At 40.7% G+C, this 27,397-nt stretch overlaps 1 protein-coding gene across 1 annotated transcript in view; it reads left to right on the plus strand.

Moving 5' to 3' along the window:
- OSBPL5 (oxysterol binding protein like 5) overlaps nucleotides 1-27,397 on the plus strand; it is a gene marked incomplete at both ends in the record, with an annotated part of 160,799 nt that overhangs the window by 117,600 nt on the left and 15,802 nt on the right. The window contains 8 exons of the mRNA XM_079537607.1: nucleotides 842-922; nucleotides 1,588-1,689; nucleotides 3,194-3,397; nucleotides 8,824-8,908; nucleotides 16,930-17,101; nucleotides 22,108-22,327; nucleotides 25,323-25,507; nucleotides 26,824-26,905. Coding sequence (XP_079393733.1) covers nucleotides 842-922; nucleotides 1,588-1,689; nucleotides 3,194-3,397; nucleotides 8,824-8,908; nucleotides 16,930-17,101; nucleotides 22,108-22,327; nucleotides 25,323-25,507; nucleotides 26,824-26,905 — 1,131 coding nt within the window. The remainder of the gene's footprint in view (nucleotides 1-841; nucleotides 923-1,587; nucleotides 1,690-3,193; nucleotides 3,398-8,823; nucleotides 8,909-16,929; nucleotides 17,102-22,107; nucleotides 22,328-25,322; nucleotides 25,508-26,823; nucleotides 26,906-27,397) is intronic.

A 27,397-nucleotide genomic window follows, 5' to 3' on the forward strand; every position in this document is an offset into this window, starting at 1 on the left:
AAGATCACAGTCTAAATACATCAGACACATGAAAGGTTGGAAGAAAAAGAAGTACAGAGACCGATAGTAACTTCCCTCAGGTCACTTAGGAAGTAGCAGAGATTGGACCATGCTGTAATTCTCGTGCTACTAGCACTCTCCAGCTTTAGTCAATTTGCTGACAGTGCCTATCCGAGTTACACTTTCTAACTGTACTTTATTTTAGAAACAGTAATACTGTGACCCTGTCTAACAAAGTAAAGCATTTTTCATCCCATCAGCACAAACACGAGATCAGTCTTCAGCCTCTGAAAATGAATTTAAACAGCGCTGACAATACCAAACATGATTTGAAGTGACTATATATTTTGTGCCTGGCTTCTTAAGGCCAGATGATGATGATTGTCTGTATGATCTGTAATGTGATTAGGTCATTTCTTGCCCACTCGTGTTCCTGGATAGTTCAGCTATGACAATGTAATTACCAATACCAAGTCTAGTACTGAAAGATTTCTACTAGCTTTTGTGTCTTTTTTATCCCAGTAATTGAAATGCTGTAAGAATGGAAAAGATGTTAATCATTGAGAATAGGGGTTTTGGTTTGTTCTTACCAAGATTAATGCCTACTTGGGAGAAATATGGAGAGTATGGGAAATTTTCCAACTAACTATGAATATAAAGAGGAGATTTGGAGCACACTGCATGTATGCTGTTTCTGAGCTCATCTGTAGTTCTGCTGCTGAAGTCTGCAGTCAGCTCCTTTATGGATCCTTGGAAGATATAAATGACCCTCACTAGAGCTCTGCGTGACCATCTTCATGCCATTTCATTCCTATTTTCTCTTTTCCTCTTTTTTTTTCAGATCGAATATAAGTTTTGCAATGGATCTGACAAAGAGTGTGTATCTCCCACAGCCAAATTCACTAAGAAGGAAACACTGAAGGTATGTGCAAAGCAGCCAAGTCAGCATCAGCTGACTTTCTTTTACCAAAGTGGTACCTTTCAAACAAACCTCTGGGAACTCTTCTGAGTCATTTCCCAAGTCCCAAAAAAGCTTCTGACTCTTTTAGGAGTCATTCTATGCCACGGGCGTTAATGAGCTCTATACAGGATTAGGTTGTATATTGCAAATGGAATAAATCAGTGTAATTATTTTGCTCTGTTCTTATGCTCCAGAGCCATAAGGCACATCAAGAGGACTGTAATGCTTCATTGGTCTTGTTAGGAGGGGCATGCCCAGGCAAACTAAGCATATTATCTCTTGAACGCTTGTTTGTCTCCAAACCAAAAGTATAAATAATTTGATTCGGGTGAAATTAGATTAAATCTCTTAAATTTGAGGGGTGAGGAGAACTGGATATTCAGCCTTCTTACATTCCCCAAAAAGTAGAAAAATCAGTTTACATTTAGTGAAGCTTCGTAAGCAAAGAAAGAAGCTGTTCTTTCAGTATGTTTTTGTTCCTCTCTGTGCTCATTTCTGGGGAACCTGCGCTGGGTCAAGTTCTAGCTATGCTATACTTAGCTGCCCTTAATGCATTATGTTCTTTCCTCCTCCAAAGAGGTCGTGCTTACAGCCACTGTATTTATTTTTTTCCTGTTCTGAACCAGGTCCAAAAAAAAAATTACAGACAGGAGAAGAAAAGAGCTACCAAACAACTCTTCAGTGCTCTGAAGGATCCCAGTGTAGTGATCACAGCAGACTGGCTGAAGGTATTTCACACAGATTATTCTGAGACTGTAGGAAGAATATAATGAGAAATACTTGCTGTCTGAGAGTTATGCACAAGCACTGAGTGTAGGAAGACCGACTCCTTTTGAGTTGATGTTGCTGTAAAACTTGAACTAAGATATTGGGGAATTTTTTTTTTCCATCTGTCTATTGCATGTCTTTAAGAAGAACAAGGTCTCAAAAACTGCACAGTACCAAAGGAAGCGATGATGTTTCTTTCTTTCTTCCTCTCTGAAAGAATCTGCTGACCTCTTTCCATTGGTGTGCTTTTGTACAGAAGAGAGAACAGGCAGATACAGCTTGTTCTTTTGACAGTTGGATTTTATATTACCACAGCAGAGAGCGAAACATATTGGACCCAAACACAGCTGTAATTTCTCCTTGTACAAAGACTCAGTTCGTGACACCTTCTCATTGAAGCCCTGAAACTTTGTATGTGGCAAATTACGGGTGGATTCACGTTGCAAGATGCTATCTTTGACCGCTGTTTTCTCCTCATTCAGGGCTATCTAGTCTTCTCAACTGGTCCTGCCTTCCATAATGGCAAAATTTAATCTTCAAACATCTCTGAACATCTCTTTTAAAACATAAAGTAAATTGGAAATATCACAAAACAAAACAATTGCATTTAAATAGTGCAAAAAGCCTCCAATTGTCCTATGGTCAGTGTCAGAGGCCAGACAAGTGAGATGTGTGTGGTTTGCATGAGAAAATAGACATTCAGCAGAATATTTCTGTAGTGTTCAGTGTTGTTGATAAATAATTCTTCTTTTTTTTTTTTTTTTTTTAATAAAAAATATCTGTTTCATGGTTGCTGTGGATGGAGATTTCTGGCTCAGAAACGAATGATCCTGGTCCACAAAACATAAGATTTGATGTTTGACCTATATATGCTGAAGACAAGAAGACCTTAGGCAAAATATAACCTTAGTGAGAAACCTCCCCATTCTTAAAGCTCTTATCTTAAATATATGCTATCAGATTCAATGTCTTCTATACAAAAGAGAATATGCATTGAGCTTGACAGAGAAGTAAACCAGCTGGAGAAGGAGCTTTAAAAAAAAGGGGTATTTGACAAAGCACATTAATATTTCTGTTCTACAGAACATTATTAAAATGACTTCTAAGTCCAGTTAGACTGGCTATAATATATTTCTATGTGGTATCCTAATTGGCACGTCCTCCACAATTATTAACAAATCACTTATATGGGCCAGCAGTGCTGGTTGGCCTGAAAAATGAAGCAAGATGCAAACACCAAGCCAGTAATCAAAATATGAAGACGATAGCCTGATTTGTGTGGTCTGGGATTTTGGTATAAGAACCCCAAGTCTGTTCAGATAGTGTAATCTCCAAACAAAATGTATCATACTGTGTGCTTGGGAGAAATGTGTACTGTATTTACTGAGTAAATACTGAATAAACATTTTTATTTTAAGGAGTAACACAAGTGCAACAATTTGTTCTCTTCCTGCCTCCCTGCAGATTCGTGGGACCCTGAAGAGTTGGACCAAGCTGTGGTGTGTTCTGAAACCTGGAGTGCTGCTGATTTATAAGACGCCAAAGATCGGACAGTGGGTTGGGACAATCTTGCTTCATTCTTGTGAGCTGATTGAGAGACCCTCCAAAAAGGATGGCTTCTGTTTTAAACTTTTTCATCCTTTGGATCAGTCAATCTGGGCTGTAAAGGTAAGTAGTGTGATGAGCTGAAGAGCCTCCTGTTAGTATAGCTAGAACTCGTGTCTACTGAGCACCAGCATTATCTAGCATTAACAGTGTCTACATTTTCAGTAACTTGGTTGCTGTTAATGATGGCAAATTGCATGATAAGATTAAGGACACTAAAGCTTGGTTGTAATATGACATCAAAGAGGTGCGGCACATTGTGATTATTTATACATGTGTATCATTCTTGGTGAATAGATGTGTGCATAAATTGAGGAAAGGAGGAACACACTAGTGCAAAGTGAATAACAGACCCGCATAACTGACTTCCCTAAGACAAGGGTGTACAACATGGCTTTGCACAACACTGGAACAAGGCTGGTAAAATGACAAAAAGTATTGCTGTTGACCACAGCTTATTTTTTTTAATTATGATGTCTGAATTTCGGTTTGTTTGCAGTAGAACTCAGTGGACTGCTCAAGACACAGCCATGAGGCAAAAGTGTAATTTCAAATAGCTGGTCTTAGCCTTCTCTTCTTTGAAAAGGAAATAGGAAGACTTTCTCTTTTTTTGTTTTGAGTGCTTATTCAGCCTGAGGCTGAGGCAATATCTTCCGGTATGCTTATCAGCTCCAAGAATGGCCTCTGGATCTCCCTGTAATACAGATGATTGACAGTTTCTTGCATTTCTTGAAGTAACTCCCTGCAAGTTTCGGAAAACTGCATTTCTTTTATTTTTTCTTTAAGAATAGGTAGTAACAAATAAATAAATAAAATGGAATGCTTGGGAGCAAAGAGAAAGACCCCAGTACCTTCCGAGAAGCACTGAGAGCAGCATCTGCTGGATATCTTGAAGAGATGGTACTCAACTGATCTTGGACTCTTTTTCCTCTCCAAAAATTGCAACTCGACAGAGTTGTTGAAAGTATATATTTTTTAGGAGTGCACCAGTGCAAAAAAGGCTTACAAGTTATTACCTTGCTGCAGGGTGGTCAGCAAAATAAGTCTACTTGGAAAGGTTCGTGCAAGAGTGCCTAACAGAATGCCTAACGAAACTGGGGGGAAAACCCTGTGAGAACAGATGGAGCTCATCCGTCCAGTTAATCTGTTTTAAACACAGCTATACAGTATATCAAGTCTTGGAATTTTTATTAAGGTTAGAAGAAAGAATTAAAATGGACCTCATCAACCAGGGGTAAAAGGTGCTGTTTTCTGATGGTAGACCAGCTTCAGTTTGAACCCGGGTTGCTTTTGCATTATGTTGCAAAGGTTTTATCACAACCTTCTTGAACTGTGTGAGTTTTGTTGCTTTTTTATACAGAGCATGTGCCCAAGATGGATGTCAATCATTTGCTGTCCATCGACAAATAAATTCCTTGTGACATGACAGGTCAACTGAACTCTTCTGAAAAGCACAGTCAGGAGAGATAGTGAAGAAACAAGATCAGGAGCACAGTCAAACAGTGAAAAGTAGTGTTGCTGACAGATCTGAAGTGTCATGTTGTGCCAGAATGCCCTTCTCTTGGTATAAACCATCCAAAAAGAAACAGTTTTTATCATTACATAAGTGTGTTTGAGTGTATGCGTATCTAATTCTTATGCCTCTTGAGAAAAGTGTGTGATGGAAATAGGAATTCTCATATTAAATATGAAGGGAATATATTTCTGAAAAATGTTTGTGTACAAGAGGAAGCCCAAGAGATGTGAGTTTTAAAGTCAAAGTAATATTCTAAGTCACTAGAGACTTATTTGGAATGCTGCATTTGAGGATAGTTCCTTAAATCTGAATTCAGCTGGAACTGTTAAGTGTGATAGGTGCTTTTAGCTACAAGCTGAACACCAGAATACAAATCAAGGAATCTACTGGTGAATTGCTCAGTGTCAAATAAGCTCTTTGCACACTGGCAGCAGTTTAAAGCTGACATTGCTAACATACAGTTTTATGTCATTTCACAACCTTCTTTTAATTCAGCTGGAGCAGAATTGCTATTCTAAATTGTCTGTGTGTAACTTTGCAAAGAAAGCCTATTTGTCCTGAAATAAAGGTAAGCCTGAGCTTAAACAGGAAATGCAAGATAATGTCCATCATGACAGAAATAAGGTCTGGCTAAACAACTTTTGCTTTTGGGTAATCTGGCTTGTAAAACTTGCAAGGATTTTTCAGATTACTGTTGATGATCCAGTTTAGATTTTCATTAGTGGACTCGGCTCCCTCAATGTAATGAACACCTTTGGATATGTTATCCAGGCTGCTCTACAGATGTTTGGACCCAATGGCAGAGTTCAGCCCTGGAACAGATGCCTGGTTCAAGCACTGCCCCAGGTGTTCATGGCTGTGCTAACCAACTAAGTCTGATGTGCAGTCATTTAACTACAGTTAGAGCAAGATGAAATTTTGGGATGTCTTTCATAGGATAGGTAGGTAAGATGTGACACTATCTTACAGCTGGCAGCTATATGCACCAGGGAACTTCTTTTCCTATAAACCTTTCTGGTTTCTGGATTGCCAACTTAGTAATTAACATGAAGGTGTGGATGTGGACATCTGTTCTTGTTCTTTGCAAAGGCAGTGTACAGCTATCAGCTGGCAGGTTTTGCCCAGCAGTCCCAAATAAATGCCTCAGAATAGTCTGTATGTCCCCTTGAGCTTGCACACAAGTTAGCTGAACATGGTGTGGGAAGGCTTTAATAGACTTCTTCTTCTTCTGGCAAATTTTTGAAGTGGTAAATGAGTTGGAATCAGACCTGGGAATGTATATAACTTGACATTTGTTGATTTTAAGAGTTTTGAGTCATTTCTTTACAGAAAGAAGTCCTACTAGTGGGCTTGTGCTACTTCTTTTGCTGTTGCTTATTGTCCTCCATAATATTACACTAATTTTATCTTTGTCTTTTAGTAATTATCAACAGCACTTTGAATACAGGGATTTCCCCCTCACTTTTACTCTTTGCTTTATGACTTTCCAAGACTAGCTGTCTTGGCACACTATGTATATCAGCAAATCCATTCCAGTTTTCAAAGCCTGAACACACCCTGTTTGTCAATGCCTTTGAGTCTCAAATCAAATGTAATAACAGGAATGGATGGAAGATAGCCCTTTTTTGGCTGTATTGCCTATAGGCTGCAGCTGAGCTCCAGGTCTCAGAACAGCAGAGATAACAGTCACTTTTAGTGAGGGATGGTCATTGCCTTGGAGGTCTTAAACTCTAGACAAGTACAGTGCTCAAAGGCTGAGAGACAGAAAGTGCCATTATCTCTGCTGTGCAGATACAAAACCTAGTTTACTTTGTGGAAATACTGACTTTATTTTTATGACCTTCCTTCTCCTTTCTGTGGGAAACAGCCCCTTCTGTGCATAAGCACGCGTTATCACTGAATACATTTGCTTGACAAAGCCACTCCTTGCTTTAATCTACGTGTCTAAATGTCTGCTAAAATCTTGTTTTGACCCATCCTTTCATGATAGTCCACCCCCTTGGTTTCTTTAGTGCTGGCTCTCTGTATCGCTACTTTTTGGTTGTAGGGATTTTCCTTCATCAGAACAAATGTCAGTCTCTGATCCGAAAACACAAGTAATGGAGTTACCAACAATTCTTGAATGTCTTGCTCAGCTGCAAGCTAGTGAAAGGAAAAATGCCATTGGGAATGCTGCCTGATTACATTAATTTCACTGGTAATGTCTTGAGCTGTTCTGCTCTGGATCACTAATCAAATCCCAGCTTTGCCAGCCCTGACTATTAAGCTCTTTAACACTTAATTTTGTGAACCCTGATCCTCTTGTGGAAGAGAGGAAAGGAAAAAGAAGCAAGTAACAAAGATCCCAATTTCTCCTGGCAGCAGAAGAACCCTGCAGATATAGAGACAAGAGGCTAGGCTGGAGATTGCGGTCTTCTCTGCTCTGCAAGTTTGTGACATAGACACAGACACAATTTGATGCTTGTCCTATGCTTGCTCTCCTTATATTTTCCAAATTTTGTCTCTCTGGGTGAGACTTAAAAAGAGACATCCAGGTAAAACCACAATTTAACTACCAGACACCAGAAGCAGTCTACAGTAACAGACACAGTTCACTGTATGCAAACTTCTCTCCAAGAGTGGGATTGGATACTGCAAAGGACTGTGCAAGGGAGGACCATACTCAAATTGCAGATGTTTCCATATAGATTATAAGTATTACATGTGGTGTTCTCTGGAAACTAAAGAAAATCTGTATTTCAGCATTCCTGGAGAAAACTGCTTGTTCCACCCTGCAGTTGGCATAGTAGATATACGAGTGTTGTTTTTCTGCTCTGCATGTACTTTTGATATTGGCGTATTTGATCTGCTTTCATGTTGTCTGTTGCAAGATGAGGAAAAGAAGGAATTGAAAAAGGGTGAGTGACTTCAGAAATGCAAAGGTGGAGGTAGGACTCATATTTATATTTCAAGCAAGTTGTGAGTTAAAACACATACAATACAGACTATGAAGCTCAGCTTAACTGGGTAGAGGAAAAGCTTTTTCTTCACAGCTTCTGGAGCTCAAGAGGAAATGATAAGGAAAAAGGTCAAGATGTTGTATTGTTCACCTGAGTGCTTTAATCCAGTGCCTCCATGTGAATCATTTCTAGACAGTGTTGTGTTGTGGCTGGATGTTTACAAGACACAATCATCTTTTTTTCTACATCTCCTAAAGTAAAGGCAAAGTAAGCAAGCAAAACCAGGTTTTGTTCCCAGTATCTCTGAGGCAGCTGTCCCCCCAGGCACCCCAGTATAAAGGTTCTCAACATTTGTGGATGTGGAGGTGAAGAGTAGCAGCCCATCAATGTGTCCGTGCTGGGAAACCTTTGATCCTCAGCATGTAATCTTCCCTGCCATCTCCTTTCCTGCAACATGGCCTGGTCCCCACAGAAGGGTTTGCAGGATAGAGCTTTGCCTTTTCTTCCTTCCTTTCTTCCAGGAGATCTGTCATTGCCTCTCTGCTAGAGATGCTCACAGCAGAAGTGCAGGTTCTGAAGCTTTTATAGTGACACATAAATGGTATTTAATCTCCAGTGTATCAGACTGATGTGTGCTGCATGGAAAAGTCTGTTCAGGTGTTACACGAAGATGGATAATAGCAAATACTTGGCTGATTCTTTTGTAATTTTTGTTGTTGTTGTTGGTTGGTTGTTTTCTTGGTTTTTTTTTTCCAAGCTATAGGAATGAGATTCCTCTGTTTCTGAGGATGTGAATAAATAGGGCAGTTTTGTAGCTGAGCATGGGTTAGGCTGAGTCCAATTTATGTCAGGGCTCATTAATGCTTTGGAACCACAGCAGCAAGTCATGATTACTAATGAATCTTTCTAAATTACTCCATCTGCTTCTTTCCTCCTTTCTTATCACAAATATACACACGCTGCCTAGTAGAAAGACACTGAATGGTCACTGCATCTACAGTGCCTTACTTCTTTTTGTGTGTATGCATTTCCAGGGCCCAAAGGGAGAAAATGTTGGCTCCATCACTCAGCCTCTTCCCAGCAGCTACTTGATTTTCAGAGCAGCCTCCGAATCAGATGGTAAGTTTGGGTCTTCATTTGGTTTCTCCAATTATTTCAGGTCTGTAGAAGAAAATACATTGATGCAAATAAATAAATAAATAAATAAATAAATCTTGAAGGGAAAAGTAACAGCTCACTCAGTTTGAGATGACATTCATTATCATGGGTTAAAATAGGTCAGGCAGACTACAGTACATTTCATATTCTTCATGAAAAGACACCTTTCTGTATACGTGTATGGAAGGACGTTGGCTTGTAGCTAACAACTTTACATCAGTAAACACTAGAGAAAGAAAGAAGCTGATCCTGAAATTCTCCTGAGATGAGGCTTACCTGCTTCCTCAGTTGAACAGAGAATTTAGAGGGTTATCTGCCTAAGTCATCAAATAGGTAGAGGCCTTCTGGAGGAAAATAACGTAGCAATATGGAAAAAGTGTGGATAGATGCCTCTCAACCACCAGAATTCTCCTGTAAACATGCTTTATCAGCTTTTATGTTGTAGCAGGTCCAGATGGAACCTTGTGCAACCTCATGTAAAAAAATGTTCTGGGAATTCACAAAATTGTGGAAGGTAATTTTAGGTCAATATACAGTAAGTATGCCAGCTTGCTATGTGAAAATCTCTCTAAATGACTTTAGCAACCTAAAATATCAGTGATTTATAAGTAGATAAAGTGATTAAAATCATGTTTTCATTCCGTTTAACCTTCAGACTGCAGTAGTTTCTTTGGCCTGGCAGATTAACTGAGACTGTTTCATGGATCTTTGTTGCCTCTCACAGAAAGGATGCCCATGTAGTCCATGTGCTCGATCAGATTTCATCTAGACTGACTTCAAGGACATAAAAATTGTTTGTGGAGCACAGTGGGCTTTAGAAACAGCATGCTTCTGGTGAATAAGTTTCTTGTACTCCTAAAGATTAAAAATGGGACACTGAAGATGCCAAATGCAGCTCTGACGTGGCACTTAGAATAGGAGGAAGGCTTCTTCCATTACATACTTGGCATGCTGTTTTTCCTGCTGCTGTATTCATCATGAGGTATACCATCTCAATAGTGAAAGCTGCTTAGAATTGCCTGTATAGTGAAATGATATGAAAATAAGTGGAACTTGTACAGAACTGTAGAAGCACGTTTATTCTTTTCTACATCTTTGTAACTTATGGGACAGTACAGCATATTTGTGTAAAGGGATGCAGGATTTTACATGGCTCCAAATATCACCCACCTTGACAGGAATAGATATATACATAGTCTTTTGGGAAAAAATGCCTTTGAGGCAGAGCTGTTAAGTTACAGGCATTTCAAACTCTAGCTAGATGGATGACCTGCAGAAGAAATAAACAGAACAGTCCTGCAGAGTTCTTAGGTAACTGGCTAACTTCACTGTCTGACAATCCAGATTTTGTAATTATTTTGAGATCCATCTGACTCATCTTTCAGTCAACTTAATTGGAAAATGCTCAGAGGGAACAAAGTGGCCATTGTATACATTCAAGACAAATTGCTGTCTGATAATGTCCTTTTCTTGTGTCATTTCTGTTGTCTTCTAAATGAAAATTTTATTCTAGTGAAAATCTGATGATTAAATGTTGAGGCCTGGCAAAGAGACCTGTGGCTGAGTTTCTACACTCTCTTTTCTATGATGACTATCATAGGCCTTAAAATAGTAGAATAGCTTTAGATTTGTTCTGATTACCCTTGCCCATGGGTGCTCCATGTTTGCAGTAGTCCCCAAGTGATCATCAGCAGTAAGACTTATCTAGCTGTGATCTCTCCACTCAAGTTATATACTGTAATTCTGGAAAACCACAAAAGGGGCCATGTCTGGTGCATGAGAAGTTTAAATATTTAGAGGCCTTGTGGGAAGTTTTGTGCCCAGTGAATTATTATGACTCTGGTGTCATAAGAGCTTAAAATAGTCACTTACTGGAATGTATTTTTAAAGCTAAAATGTTGGACAGTATTCTTAAGAAACAGGCAGGGACCGGGCAGGTCAAAGTAGAGTCACTTAGGATGTAGCATCATTTTCATTTTCTTTGCTGTTTTTCTGCAGTAGGGTGGTCTGGTTAGCAATTCCTTCCACATTGTTTGAATCTGTGGCATCTCTGAGGAGGTGTTGTGACCGTATTCTTTTTAATCCACCCTCCCATGTTAATAGCGGAAAATGAACGGCAGAGCATTTGGTGAATTTAACAGTAATTCCTGTAAGCCTCTGACTTGCTGGGGAATATTGAGTTACAACATATGTTATATGTACAGTTCTCTACCACGATCAGCAGCTACATGGCCTACTTTTTTCTCTCAGCATTTCAGAATCCCTTTTTTCCCCTCTGCTGTACCATCTGTGAGAGAATGCTGGTAGGATTTAAGGTCCTGACTTCTGCACAGCCTGCAGAACTACCGCCAAGCTACACTGAATTTCACATTCACAGACGCCAGCAGCAGTCTGCTTTGTGATGTGTTTTAAAGACATCTGGAAGGTCAAATCAGCCCGCAAGGCCCAACCTGTACAAACGCAGGGTCTTTCTTTCTTAGCAGTTTCAGAAAAGGAAATTGCTTTTTCCGAACCAGTGACTATGTATTCATTTCAGACTTATGCTGATGAGCGACTTAGAATTAGTAATTGAAACACGTTCCGAACTTCCTGCTCGGACCATTCCGGGGCTGTTCCTGAGATCCCCAAGTCAGTGCCCTGCAATTCCAAAGCAGTTGGAGTTACCTGGTTGTATGTATCTCGTATCTTAGATCTCCACCTTGCCATAGGCACTGCTACTGAAAGGGTTACTGGGGAAGCTCAAAGTGGCAGGCTACCAAGGGTTAAAGGCTTAACGGTGGAATTATAAACTACACTTGCATTTCATTGCTTATGTCTGTCCCTTCCTCCAGGCAAATTTTGGTTAGCCTTGTGTGGGTAGAGCGGTGTGTAAAACCTGATGCTCTGGCTTGTGGTGTCATTATTTCTATAGATTTTGCTAGGCACTCAGCCCTTCCTCCAAAATGGGTGCTCTGATCTGGGGATTAAATTACATTATTAAAATAAGGGTCATGCACAGAAGCAGTGAACCAAGAGGTAGATTGCTATTTGAAATCATCTCCACAGTGCAATACACCACCGGACCCTGGGAGTGGTGGAAAAAATTAGAAATTGCCTTGTTAGCTTTATGTCTGCCCTTCACATTCCTCAGATTTTTCACAGCACTTGAAAATCCAGGCATTTGCAACTTGACTTTGTTTAGCTTGGTGCATACACTGCACCTGCAGCTAACTGAGGAATGACATCCTTGCATCTTGACAGCCAGAGTGCAAGAAATCATATACATAGGCACCCAAGTGATACCACAAAATAAGAAGCAGTCAGCTGGATACTGTGACCTTAATGTTCACTGACTGAACCAAATCTGTGTCTTCCTCAGCATCCGTGATTTGTGTGCACTTGAGCAAGTATTCATCATTTCCAGGTGGCAGTCTACTTCAGGTTGATTTTGAAAAGCATTTATCTTGTAGGTGTGAGGCATGAGGCCAAAAGCTGGATGACTTTAATAATTCAAGAGAAATGAACACCCCTGAGTGATGCCTGTCTGGAATAATGTATGGTTACTAGGTGTGAGGCTTTTGAAGTCTTAATTGGCAAGAAATTAATCTCAGCTGTTCTCTAGCTACAAAAACGCAAAGTTTAATCCTAGATTGAAATTTCTCTGTGCCATGATATGATTCCACCTCAAGCAGATCTGTGTTATTGATGAGTGCTGAGAGAACATTGGCTGGCTCCTCTGTGATCTGCTGCTCCAGAATGTGGCAGATAGATCTAGCACATCAAATTCAGAGTTGTTCTAAATGGAATGATGAGAACTGAAGAGCTTTGTTTTTCCAGTATTGTCTGCTTTGTTGTTGTTGTATTTCTGTAGGATGGTTGTTGTAATTTAAGATCTGTTTAAAGGCTAGGAAATACTGAAGGTATTCCTTGAACTGAGACTGGTGTAGCTGCATAAGCAACCATTGTTTTCTCCAAGGGGTAGAAGTGTTTTTTGTCACTTGGCTTTAGTAGTTCCTTTTGTCCAAGAAGAAAAAGAGTTGGTGCAAGCACTTGTTTTCTCCTATTCAGCCTTGTAGCCTCTAGGTTTCTGCACGCTGCCAGCAGTGCCCTGTGGATACAGAAAGTGTCCTGCAAGGAGAAGCAGTGCTTCTTGTCCGTTCAGCTGGACTGCGTGAATCATCTCAGAGGACTGCAGGTTGCTTTTCCAGGCTGCTGTGCTACAAGGCCTGAAGATTTCAAAACAGAGATGTGTGTTCAGCTTTGGTTTTGAGAAGTCACAGCTTTACACATCCTTTATTAGGTTTTTTTCAAAACCTTTCAAGAAGGAAGGAACTTTGGAACCCAGCTGTGTTTAGCAGATTTTGCAAAGAATTTCCTTCTTGAAATTATCAGTCATGGCTGTAGACACATGTATCAAAGAAAAAAACCTAAATGATGCCACGTGCCAAATGATCTTCATCTGCTGAAGTGATGTAGGGGAATGGAAACTCAAACCAATTGTCAGAGCAAGGAGAGCAGCTGCTCCAGAAAAGAACGGGAACCTGAGCTAATGCAAGTACTCTAGTAGGACAGATAACTGCTTTTGGCCTTTGAGGAACTGCCATGTTCAAGGGATCGCTCTTCTCCCATTGCTCCTGGATGGAGCCAAGGCTGGCTAGGCAACCCAAACCCGAGCAGTTCAGGTGCTGAAAGATGGGTGATATGAGATGTCTTCCTTGTTCTTGCTGCCAGTGTGAGCGACCTGACTGGGACTGACTTTGTCCTTCAGAGAAGGGAACCTTTTCTAGATGGGATGTCTTTCCTGTCTGTTGTTTTTCTCACTGAGAACTGTTAGCTTTGGATGAAAGGCTATCATTCTAACTCCTCTGCATTTCTGTTTTGCTTCCTTTATATGGATCATATTGGGCTGCCATTCCCCTCTGAGGGAACCTTCTGCATCTTTCTCTGATCCAAGCACCTCGCATACAAAAAGAATATGTCTTGAGTCAACCATTCAGAATTAGAAAATGTGAAAAGTAAAGTCTGTGAAGCCTTCATGCAGACTACCATGACTGTGGATGACCATTCAATTATCGTGATCACATGCTTTTTTCTCCTTCTGCATTTCCTGAGGGAGGGAGTTGACACCTCATGTAAGCAATTAAGCAATCCAGATGATAGATTTTTCATGCAATATTCACAATAAAGATGAATGTTACTCAATAGCAAGATCACTCAAATGTAAAATATTTCATGTAGGCCTGTAGCAATGAAGCAGGTTTATCTTGTGCACAGTCCCCTAAACTTAGAGGGTATGATTTTACAGCATTGTACTGTAAAATTAATTGTAAAGTTAACACACTGTTGACTTGCAGAGAATTTAACCTTTTTATGTGCAGAGGAAATCCTATGTCTTTGTCTGCGTGTGTGTGTGTTTGTGTGATATGTGTTTGTTTAGATTCACAGCACCACCTGATGGCTGAAATCTTAGCTTGGGGTTTCTGTGCATTGCTTGAATTCGCTTTCTGTTAGAAGTGAATACAAGGGCAGGCTCTGACACAGTTTCCATGTGCTGTGGGGCAGAAGTAATACTGAATGCTAACGCATGGTTCATTCTTATAATGTCTGTTCCTCTAAAGCTTTGTGTCGCTGCATTGGAATATTAAATTAAACAATTTTTTAATTATTATTTTTTAATTTAAACTCCTTGAATTCGGCTTCCAAAATGGTTCAAGTTACTCATGACCACTTCCTGGGATTCATCTAAAATAATATAAAACTTAAGCATGTCATGTAATGGTTTCTTGTGGCAATGTGGTGGACACTCAGCATTGTGTTGGTACCAGTGAATGCCTATGGCAGTGGCAGTGCAGGGTGGCCAGCTGTGCCTCCAGCTTCAGGGAGGGTTAAGCTGCAGGGCACAGTATGGGAGATGGCCAGGTGCTGGCTTGGAGGAGACTTGGGGCATTCTTGTCACCCCTGTTAGAAAGCATAAACATAGCCAGTGCATTGTTGTGATTGTCACAAGAGAATGTCTGTGCAGGAGTGCTGCAGAGAGCTGAGGAGCTGACCTCCCTTACTGCTCTTTATCAAAGCATCTATCTCTACAAGCCCATTGGACATAAAAATATCTTGACATTTGCAGTGTTTCCAAATGATGCAGTCATCACTCTGCATGGACAGGAAAAGAAAAGTTAAGGAGAGAGGAAAGTCAAAGAAGATGAGCACAAGTAGCAGTGTAATCACTTGTATGGAGTAACCTGAAACAAGTTTCCATCTTGATGGGTTAGCAGGGGTGTGTAGAAGAGAATAAATTTGTTCTCAGCAGAGCCATTAACTCTGATGGGTTATGCATGCAAATCTTCCACATGGCAAGAAGAGAATAAATCTCTGTATGTAAAGCCTTCGTGCAAGAATATTTTTAAAATACAAAATAGTGTGAAATCAATTCCAACAGCCTTCAACATTCCTAATCTTTAGTTTACCATTATGTATGGTTTTATTATTAAATCGTAAGCTGATACAGAAGGAATTTAGGGGTTGAAATTTGAATGAATGGCTGAGCTCTGTGGTGTTTGGGGCTCAGTATTCAAATGGAATTCTGCAAAATTCTGGAGTTTTTACTCTCTTTTTGGTTTATAGCTTTGTACCAAAGTAAGCTCTAAAAGCTACTCAAATTTTAAACATTTCCTTGTATACATGAGCTATTTTTTTTGAAGCTCTCATTGATCTTGTAGAGCCAAATTTCAGTCACATTGAAGTTGATAGGAATTCTGCCCAAGAGATCAGCTGGATCCCAGTGAGATTAATGCATATGCATGATGCTTAGTGTGTGGTGGAATCAAATGTAATGGAAACATTTCCCAAATGGAACCTCCAGGTGGATACAGTCCAGGAGCAACCAGTTTGTAGCAGCTGCTGCTGCTAGAGCAAAAATCCCTTTGTTTTCTTCCCTGCCTCTCAAGAACACTTCTAATTATTGCAAAATGTATTTTGAGGAGTGTAATCAAGAGCTGTGTTTTACATGCTAGAAATTAGAGATAACTCCCTAGATACCTCAGTTCTTAAATGTTCAGCCAATTTGCAGGTGCCCTGGCCACATTAAAGTAGCAGGCTGTTTTCAGGTGCGTTCAAGAATACAAAGGCTCCAGCACTGTGATGTTTAGCACTACCACAATGCTTTGTGAATTTGTGTGGATCATCGGAAAAGGATCCAAGGTTCAGTTTGGGTTCCTGTTTGTGGTTTCTGTGCAGGCCTTAAGAAAATCCAGTAAGGCTAGACATAGTTTATCTCATCTCTGCACCAAACTTACAGTTTCTTGTATTTGTAAAGTAGGCCCTTCAGTTACAGATTTTTTTAGAGCATGGTAAGAAAAGCTGACACTTCATCCTGATTGTCTGAGGGACTGGGAAAAATAAACAGCCTGACAAGCAATTTCCCCCACTGTTAATCACTCTGGCAGTATTGATCTTCCTGGTTCTTCTTTGGAGTGTTTGCTGTTAGAACATTACACCCAGTGTGCAACCTGCAAGTCGACTTCTAGTTCAGTGCTTACACACTGGGGAGGAGGACAAGATAGCCAGAGGATTAAGGAGATGAAAAATGTAACATAGGTTATTGTACACAGTGAATTCCTGAGTTATAATAAGCTTTGCTCCCAGGTAAGAAGCTTTCGAAGCAGTGTATGAGTGTCTTAATTACTCTCCTGTCCTTAATTACTCTCCTATCCTTAATGGAACATGGGGAATGGTTTTAAACTAAGACAGGGGAGGTTTAGGTTAGATATTAGGAGGAAGTTTTTCACACAGAAGGTGGTGAGGCACTGGAACAGGTTGCCCAAGGAGGCTGTGGATGCCCCATCCCTGCAGGCATTCAAGGCCAGGCTGGATGTGGCTCTGGGCAGCCTGGTCTGGTGGTTGGTGACCCTGCACACAGCAGGATGTTGGTCCTTTTCAACCCAGGCCACTCTATGATTCTACAATTCTATGATTCTGTGATTCAACAATGTCCCTTATTTTCACAGGCCGATGCTGGCTGGATGCTCTGGAACTTGCCCTGCGTTGCTCCAGCCTCTTCCGGCTCAGTGCCTCCAAGCAGGGAAAGGATGGAGAAATGAATGGCTCGAGTGATTCTGCACATGCAGGGCTCAACAACATCTTGCACACAAGCACCATCTCGGACCAGGAGTTCTTCCAGTAAGATGGGGCTCTCACTTCTTAATGCACAGAGAGAAAAGTGTTGGGTGGGTCATGCTTGGGCATCCTGTCAACTTTAGTGTTACATAACCAGAGCCCATTAAGAAGACCCAGATAAAAAAATAGCCTGTGTATTCTTCTGCTGCATCCATCAGAAATCTGTGGGTTTGGAGAATATGGAATCTGTTGTCACCTGGTGCTTGGGAGGAACCTCAGTTGAGTTCATGTATACAGTAAGCAGTTTTCTTCTGTATCCTTCTTGAATCAAAATGCTGTTTAAAGGTAGTTCCATGAAAATGGCTTGCTTGAGTAAAGAGTGCAGTCTAGTCACTGAAGTAGACCTGTAGTTAGGCAGACACAATCATTTACAGTGTCTGTCGGTTGACTAGCACATATGGCTCTGAGTCTGATCTGTTTTTTAATAATGTGTTTCTCTTTGCTAATAGTACTATGTCAGCAGTGTGCACACACTGCATCCTTAGTTTTATAATTACTTTTTCTCTCTCTACAGGGGTTTTGAGTGGTTTCTTATTTCTTCCATTATGCCTCAGATACATTTTTACATAAGGGAAAAAATGTGCCCTATTCATATTCCTAGTAATGCTGCAGCATTTTGGAAAAACTGACTTCAAAGCATTTAAAAGAAGAAAGGGCTTTATCTGTTGCTTTTAGATAAATAGGCAAGCTCAAAAATAGCCCTGGTATAGATATTTGGCCCTTGGAGTGGAACTGGGAGATGTAGTGTCTATTTCTAGTTTTGCTGATAGGAATTTAACTTTTAGGGCTCAAACCATGAACCATTGATTAGACAGTTTTTAGGGTAGCAACACTTGCCATTTTGCATGGATGATGTCTCACAGAGTGGAATCTCACCTTTGGGTGATTTTCTTCTGTACTGTTACAAGTGTAACAACAGCAGGGATCTGAGTCTTCTGCAGACTGTAGAGGTATCACTGGTCCCATGGGACCTAAGCTAAATGGCAGCGTTCTGGTCTGGCCTTTACTTTGAAAGGCTCTGGTATTCCCAGTGTGCATTCTCCAGACCTGCTCTTTGTTGTTGGTTTTGTTGTTGTTGTTTTTTAAGCTAAAACTTGAATACAAGCTTTTCTGAGGAGCAATGTGTGAAGAGAAGGAAATCAGATGTACTGCTATGGTGCCTGTGTTGCCCTAGTAGGTGAGCAAATACTGCTGTTTTTCTCGGGCATCTTCTGTAATACCCCACTTTCTAATTTTTTTCTATGTAAGAAAGAGGCTTTCAGAACTGTGCTTGCTGTGAATGCAGTGGACTTTTTTCAGCTGATGCTTGAGTGTATAGAAGTATTAATAGTAAAAGGGAGCCTACAGCACTGAGAAGTTACAGTCAGACCCATGGCTTCTGAAAATGCAGAAGATAGAGTTAAAACTGCACAGAAGTATTTCTTCTCTAACATACGATACTTAAATGACATTTAAATGGTGCCTCTGCTTCACCACTCAGTTATCCGACAGTAAAAGCCCTCTGAATGGGACTGAGGCTCTGCACACATGGCAGGGTTTTGGGCAGAACAGGGTACCCACAATTGGAACCAGATTTTTCTGACAAACTCAGATTTTAGCTAAGTCTAGTTCAATCTGGAAGTTTGGCATCTGATAGTCTGGACAATTCACTCTCCTTTCTGACTTTTACCACTGGCTTTAATGTGTACCCAGACTTTCTGCAGTGCTTAAAGCCCAGAGGAATGACTTTCTGTTGTCCCTGGTGGAATAAAGAACATTTAACTGAGGGTGAAAATAAAACCTAAACTGTGGAAATGCTGAACAAGGGATTTTTAGTTTGCCACTGACAGTGGTTTCGTCACAGGGATTCAATCATTCTAATTAAACGCCTTCCCTACAGGGAGCCGTACCAATTAAACTGGCACGCTGTTGTTAAGGGGGGCAGTTAATTACATTTAACTCCATCTTCAAATTAGCCAAACTACTCTGTCAAGGAAACAAAAAGGAAAAAAAGGGAGATGATGGATATTATAGAGAGAACAAAACCCAAGAAAACTGGCAAAGGCGAATTCTCACTTGAGCCAAAGCTGCATTTGTCTACTGGCTGCTTTGCTTCTTTTCCTGCTGGGAGAGAAGTCAAGATTATATGGTGATTTTGAAATCTATGTCCTTAGTAGCATGAAAGGAAAAGAACTATTCACAGGCAAGTTGTGCCTGTGAATCAAAAACTAAAGTACTGGGCAAAACTGAGATTTTTAGACAAGAAGCCTTAGGGCATCAGACGCTCTTCATATGAAGCTGTGTTTCTTGCTGCTTCCGTGTCCCCCAGTCCAAGGAATCTGGCTTGTTTCCTTGTTTGATGAGAGCCAAATTTATTTTTTTGCTTTGTGTAGATGAGCAGCATTAAACCCAAAGAAGTGCGGGTCACTGACTGAAGTTTCCAGGAGCTCTACTGGAAAGTAAAGCACTGACATATGGCAGATCCAGTATGCTGAAACAGTGTATGCTGTGAAAGATGCCGAGTCATTCATGCTCATGAGTAAAATGGAAGTCTGCTCTTGACTTCTGGTATATTCATTCCTTTCTAGCATTTCAAACCGGGTCCAAATCCCATTGGAAGCCTCTGAGAAATCTTAACATTGGTTTTAGTTCAAGCTCGCGGGTTGAATTTTTCTCATATTGTACATATTTACTGATAACTCTGTTCGAAGGAGTAGAAGTTCTGGCTTCACTTCAGCATCTCAAATTTGTTCCTCAGAACATCTGTTTTCCCTTTGGCTTCCTGGAGCAGCTCCTTGGCTCTGGGATATTAAGTCTTGCCTTGTTTGTGGCTGGTGAATAATCCAGCACAATGAAGTGTGATTTCATATCAGTTTAATCTCCCCTCAGATTAAATCTGGAATCTTTTAAAGAAATATTTTTGCAAAAGAATTGGGGTGGGAAGAAAGTGTAGAGGAAATGTGAGGCAGATGAAACTTAAAAACATATGCTCTCCTTACTAATATGAAATAGAAACATGCTGCTTCTGAGCCGTGACCCATAAGCTTTATAATAAACTTTTTCAAGCGTACGTACTCCATGGAGAAAACTTTGACTGGGTGAGGGAGCATAGCAACCATAAACGTATTTAACTGATAATTGAAAAATGAAGGAATAAATTAGGTTTTGAAGGTCCACAACTAATACTTGCCCTACCATCAGAAAGTATCAGTGCCAGGGAATCATGGGATAATTGCTCTGACAGATCTTACCTTTCTTCCTCTTTGTCACGTTAAACTCATGCCCACGCTGTACTCCAGAATTTCATTGTATTTGGTTATCAGTCGTTACACTTGAAAGTCACTACCTATAACAAAGAAGTGAGACCCTGGCACTAGAGCTTTTAGACAGATATGTAATGTCTAAAAGCAACTTATTAGGGCTGGAGTATAGGGGTCATTGACTTTCTGGTCTATGATTGTAGGTTTATTTTAAAGTGAAGCTAAAAATTGAAAACATAGTAGTTTTTATATTATACACATGGAGACATATACACAGATACATATGCAAATGGAGTTAAGAGATTTTCTGAAGGCACAGAAAGCTGTAGATGACACTTTCAAAAGAACTCAGCCTGTTGGGCTCCTCTGGAAACTGAGCTGTGAATACCACAGTGTGGCTTGGTTTGTGCGATAAAAATCACATGCTGAGATCATCTGAAAAGCTGATAACAATTTTCTGTGTCCTGACTCTTCTTTTTTTTAATTATTTTTTAAAAACCTGTCTCTAAATAGCGATGTCTATTTATCTTAAAATAATCAGCAATTAAATTAAAAAAACAAACAAAAATGCTTGCCCACAAGAGAACCAGGAGGGTAGAACAAGGGATGGGAACTTTCAGCATTAATCTATAACCAAAATTGGAATGTGCCCAGAAGAGTCAGAGCTCTCATCTGGTGAGGAGAGAAAGCTTGCTTTGAGAAGAAGGTGGGCTTTAGGAGGTAACAAAGCTCTTCAAGATCCAGGGCCTGTTTTGATCCTCTGAAACCTCTTGTAAATGCTGAAATTCTTCTCTTATTGTTCCATCTGAGAACAATGTTGCATGAAGACTTGGATAAGAAAGAATCTGCAATCTGGACTAGGCCATGGAATAGCTATGTGTGTGAAGATGTGTCTGAATAGGGAAAGCAAAATGCCATGCTAAGTATCCCTTGGAGAGACAGGCATTAAATGAATTCTTTTCAGGGTCTAACCTCTATCTAGTCATGTTTGTTACCTGTTGCAGGAACTGCATCTGCTTTTTCAAATGGAGATGCTACACGAGAGAGAGTTTTTAGCCCTTTCCTTATCCTATAAGGCCTGTACACTGAGCATGAGGCTTACTCCTTCCATGCTTTTTCTTGATGCTGCTATAATCTGTGTATTCTTGCTATGTGTAATTGCCAGTGTTTGCTTCTGAGTTCTTCCATATAGCATTATTTGGGGGCAGTGCATTTACCATGTTGACTTGTGTGTGATTTTGTGACAATCTTTCCTTCAAATGATTTTTAAATCAACCTTTTCTAATGTAGGGCTGATTTAGGACCACCATCTGCTGAAATAAAGTAGCAGTAATACTGAAAAGAAAATGTATTTCATAATTTCATATTTTTCCCATATGATATCTTTCTCTGATTTGTTTCCGTACAAGGAAGAATGTCTCCTGATTCACGCTTCAGTTCTGCAGTCAGCAGTGTACAGTTGTTAGTGGGTGCTCTGTATCCCTTCTGTATGTGGGCTCCTGCACAGAGTGGGTGGCAATTTGCATAAGGCCAACACAGTGGAACTCCGTGGCAGATTTTCCAAAGTGCCATTCGGAGAGAGATTTTTGGTTGGAAATGTCTCCCTGTTTCTGTGATAAAACCCTGCTATTCAGAAAAGCCACATGCTGGGCTCTCCTGGGCTGCAAACTCTGTTTTGAGTCCCGGGAGATGTTTTCACCTATCTAAAAGGCCTGAAGTATGCTGGCTCTGTAGATGCTATTGAAGTGAATAATGAACTGTGTGTTTCAGTTTGAACGATTCAGCCCTGGAGAACCACCACCAGTTGGAAAATGATGCTTTTTCGGACAAGTCTGAGAGAGACAACGTGGAAGAATCGGAGAATGAAACACAGGAGAACAGCCGGAAGACAAATGAAAGCGAGAGCGATCAGTCAGAGATCCATGGAGAGGTTTCTCCAGAAAGGAAAGGGACAACTTACGTTGAACAGATCTATGAAGAATTTGGGGAGGTAAAGGGGAAAAGAAGTCACCACTGCCTGATCCTTTAATATATCTCTGTCAATAGTATTTGTTATCCAGCCTTCTAGATGCATGGCAGTTAAGAACCAGCTTTGTGAGTTCCAGTGTTTTACAGACAAAGCAATGTACAGCTTTCTGCTGAATTATGTTGAATTATCATGTGCTCTAATAATTATGCATTATGAGCAGCTTCACTGCTGAGCTTTGGCATGTCTCCAGCATCAACGATTGCTGTAACCAGTTATTGCAGTGAAGAGCCGCATAGCATTGGCACAGTGCTTTATGGAGCCAGCAGGAGGGGGAAATATTATTCTGGGCATGTGTCCTGGCCAATTAGGAGTTCAGTCTTTGCATGGCACAAAATCTGATATTTTTCTTTTCTTTATTATGCATGAAACATCCTTTCTGCGTGTCCTAATGGAGCATAATGGATTCCTAAGTGACCATTTCTCATAGGAAAGCCATTTCTCATGTCTGTTAACAGCAGAAGGTTCCATAAAGAGCCTTTGTCACTGACATCTCTAAGAAAGTCAGCAAGAGAACAACTGAAGGAAGTCAGTGTGTTATGGGGTGTTATGGGGTATGAATCAGTGCATTCAGGCAGCAGAGGAGCCCTTCTCCAGCACCAGGAGTGCTTGGAGCACTCCCTTGCCTATGTCTGTGCTTCAAAGAAAGTTGCTTTCCTAGAAAGCTGTTTCTTTCCCCTGTGTGTTTGCTGGGGTTACAAGTGTTGTGGGTGAGGTGCAAGCCGCCGCTATAGAAACTGTATTTGGAAACAGAATTACTGACCAGAGACACCAATAAAACCCATCTCCCCTTCTGTGCATCTCCCATCAGACTCCACCCAGACACACAGCAGGAATTCCCACGTAGCCTGGCCATTAGGTACTTTGTTGGGTTCCCCCCGTTTGCCAGGAGATGGGGCTATGTCCCCAGAGAAATGCGGATCAGGCAGGATTTTTAGCAGTGACAGCACCATAAAGAAAAGTAAATTGGGTGCTGTGATGCTGTTTGCTGTCAGTAGTGGGCTCAGATGTATCAAGTGAATGACATTAACTGGCTTCTTAATCTGACTCTGCCTCTGTCTCTCTGAGTACAGCTCAGGTTCAGAGGAGCACAGCACATACTATCACTGTTAAATTTGCATCATGGCTATGAAAGCTCATTTGAAAGATGTGCATGTATGTATGTACATCTGTATGCATTGGAAAGGCGTGTGCTTGTGCATCTGTGTGGGCATATGCACCAGTCCGGCCCTGTTTGCAGTAAAAGTTTGCAGACAGAGACAAGTGTCAGATTGCAAAAGTTGGCCTAGAATATGAAAAAGACACCTCTTCAGTCAGTAGATCACTATGAAAGTTTTAGTTCTAGCTAGTTTTAAAAGGGGTTATTGAGGGTGAGGTACTTGAGGGAAAAACAAACTAGAAATGTCCTGAGGTTATTCTCATGCTTCGGTCACTCCTTTTCCTTTCCTTTCTCCCCTTCTGCACTGATTTGCTCTGTATAGCAATTTCAACTGGGCATTGGTTTATGTTACCAATACACGCACACTTGAAACCTGGATAAATAATAACAGTTCAGGCAGACCCATGCTTATTATACACTCTAGAAGACGCTGTGGTACTGTGTTTTTTAATGGTCTCCACACATTGGAGGTTCAAGCTGTTATTGCATCAGACTGTCACAAAAAGAATGGTACAAGAGAGGAAAAGCAATGAAATGAGAAGAGCTGTGTTGTTCCCCACCCTGAAACTCCCTGCAGCCTACAAGTTGTTTTGGTATATTTGTGCATGATGAGTAAAAGGGCTGATTTGTAGCCAAAAAAGATGGCGCTGGGGATGCTCATAGTGAAAATGAGTATTTAGTAATATACACCATCTGCATTCCCGTTGGGATACATTATGAGTCTTTTCCTGAACCAGAGTGTGTTCCAGAAATGGAGATTTGCCCTTTTTCTCATAGGAATCTCTTGCCTAAAACCAGTAGAATTCCTAATTACAAGTATTCTCTTTCACTGTTAAATTCTGATGGCTAGGGTGGATGTTAGACAATAGTCTAGATAATCAACAACTGCGTTAAAATGATATTGATCTCTCAAAGTTTAATTTTCTTTCACCACTGCCTTAAAAGGCCCATTCCCTCACGTTTTAACTATCAGAATCATAAAATCATAGAATCATTAAGGTAGGAAAAGACTGCTAAGATCATCTAGTCCATCAGCCCATCACCACCATGCCCACTGAACATGTTCCTCAGTGTCACCTCTTGTAAATCCATGATGAGCTACAGAGTTATAATTAAGTTATTACTGAAACCACAATGCAATCCTCAATGCTTTTTTTTCCCATTACTTGTGCTTGTGCTGTGTAGGGGACTAAGCAGCACTGAGGGAGATGTAGGCTGTGCACACAACCTGTCAGTGGTGTCTTTGCTATTCCTATCCTACTAGTAGTTTGTCCTGTTTTGAACTTGAGGGCTGCTTCAGTCTTCTGTTAAGTACTCACCTATCTCCTATTTTTTTCAGCACATATAACAGAGTATATCTTATAGTCCCTCATTTGCTGAGAGTGGGACTAACAGGAGCTTCTTTATGCACTCCATGGCTGCAGTGATGCTGTCACACTGTTGGGCACATCCACACCTCTGATGGGGTGTGGAGTCCCCTTAGTTAATGGTGGCTCAGATTGGTCCATCACATAACAAAGTCCAAAGGTGTGTGGAGGCAGCTGCTCAGGGCTGAGCACAGCAAATGTGTTGTCCTCTCCTTGGGCCAACTTATACAGAGCCTCGGGGCTCTCTGTACCACTCCTTTTAGTGTTTTGGGAATTCACTTCACCCAGAGCTGATGTGTTTTTTTTGCTGTGCTCAACATTCACCCTTCCACCAGAGCTAGTATGCCTGCATGAGCCTGAACCATCCAAGTAAATGCGCCTGCAGGAAGTGATTTTCCTGTTTCTGCTCTGAGCTTTCCATTTTTCTATGTAGACAGGTGAATCATCTCAAACAGAAACTGTCTCGGAGGAGAACAAGAACCTGATGTGGATCCTGTTGAAGCAGCTGCGGCCTGGCATGGATCTGTCTCGGGTGGTGCTGCCCACCTTCATCCTGGAGCCACGCTCATTCCTGAACAAGCTCTCTGATTACTATTACCATGCTGACCTGCTTTCCCAGTAAGCAGAGCAAGCCTGCCTGGTGTGGGCACATCACTTGTCTGTGTGAAAATGTGTTAGTTTGACGCTGGCTGGGGTGTGCTTGTGTGGTGAGGGCTCAAATAACACACTGGAATTCAGTGTCATTCAACTCAGGCTCTGGCTGCTTTTCAGTGGGACTTCTGCCCATGAAAGGCAAGGAAACAGATAAATTCCAGACAAAGCTGCTTTTGCACAGCACATCCTTTCCACACCTTCCTAGGGAATTCAGCTCGTTGCTTTGAGCATCTCACAACAGATCTTTGCCACCTTTTGGTGTACTCACATACAGAGCAAACAGCAGAACTGTCAAGCATTTCTGTCCCCAAAAGCAGCACAATTTTGTTGGTTGATAAATAAGAAGCATCTTTTAACATGATTGAGCGCAGAGACCTGCTGGGAGCACAGGAGTAGAAAATAGTAAATGTTATTTTTGCAGATAGAACTGTTTTTCTCAATGAGATATGCTTTATGGATTTCAAACCAATGTGTGCAGTATTCAAACAGTAACACTAGTTACTTCTGCTTATTCCAATGCCTCTGAATAATTTTAGGACCATGGTATTTTCAAACTTTGTTTCTGGTATTGGTCACATCCGAAGTTAAGGAAATGGTCCTCCTCAGGACTGAGATCTGGAAAAAAATTAAGAGGTTTGAAGGTTTTCTTTAATAAATATGTTTGAGGTACAGCTGCTCTTTCTAAGTGGATTTTGTAGTAACTTAACCTTGTAGATTTTGAAATCTGACTAAGTGGTTGGAAATACCAGGAAATCTATTGGTTATGTTTTACCTTCCACATCATCTTTGAGTGGAGAAGATCTGGATGTGACAACTCTGTGAAGCCCACTACAATCTGAATTGTTGTATGAAATCTCAAAGGATTGGAAAAGGCCATGTAGCACATCAGCTTCAAAGGTCTTTGCTTTTGATGAGATTAGAATTTTTATTTTTATGACTTACACAGTACTGTTAGCATGAACCAGAGTCAGTCCCACATGAACACACTTGAACTTCCATCAAATCAAATGCAATACACTTCAGAGACTTTCCTAGGCTTTTTGCAGGAGTGCAGAGAAAGGAGTGACATTTTTTAAGAGGTTATGTGTTTTACAAAGTACATTACTGAAAAATAGTTTGTGCTAATAGACAGCTTTTCCCATTGGCAGCAGCACAGAAGTTACTTCCATTTAGTACTAGGAAAGAACTATTGAAGATAATTGTGCTGGTATAAAATAAACATGATGTGTGATGTGTCTCTCAAAAGCATGTGAGAGAACAGTTTATGTTCTGTCCTGCAGGGCTGTCCTTGAAGATGATCCATACTGTCGAATGAAGCAGGTTTTGAGGTGGTATCTGTCTGGCTTCTACAAAAAGCCAAAGGTAAAAGAATGCATGAACTTTGGGTTGTAATGGGCATTGAAATCTTCTGCTGTTGTTGTGTTTCCTTATTGCCTTTCCCTTGGCACTTCACCTATGTTGTTGTTCAGAAGACTTGGACAATTTATTTAAAACTGAAGTTGCATTTGGTTTCACAGTAAATAGTGGATGTGAAATAGTTTTTGGTAACCTAAGAGATTTTTCATTGGAGAGTTAGAAGACAAAACTGAGTATCAATAGGTAATAAATCCTTAGATGCAGGACTTTTCATGCCTATGAGTACTTCAGTGCCACATTTCCACATCAGTGTTTACCTGCTGCATGTAGTAACAGAAACAATACAGTCTGATCACCTTGTGAGGCTTTGGTCAGGCAATATCAGAGATGAAGACGGTGAGAAGAGCAGATTAATCCATGGGTTGGTTGAAGAAATTTAGAGCAGAAGAATGTATGTAATAACCAGTTCCTAGGCTTTGATTCTTGTTATAGACTTGA

The sequence above is a fragment of the Tetrao urogallus genome, assembly GCF_951394365.1.
Source record: "Tetrao urogallus genome assembly, chromosome: 6".
NCBI lineage: Eukaryota > Metazoa > Chordata > Aves > Galliformes > Phasianidae > Tetrao > Tetrao urogallus.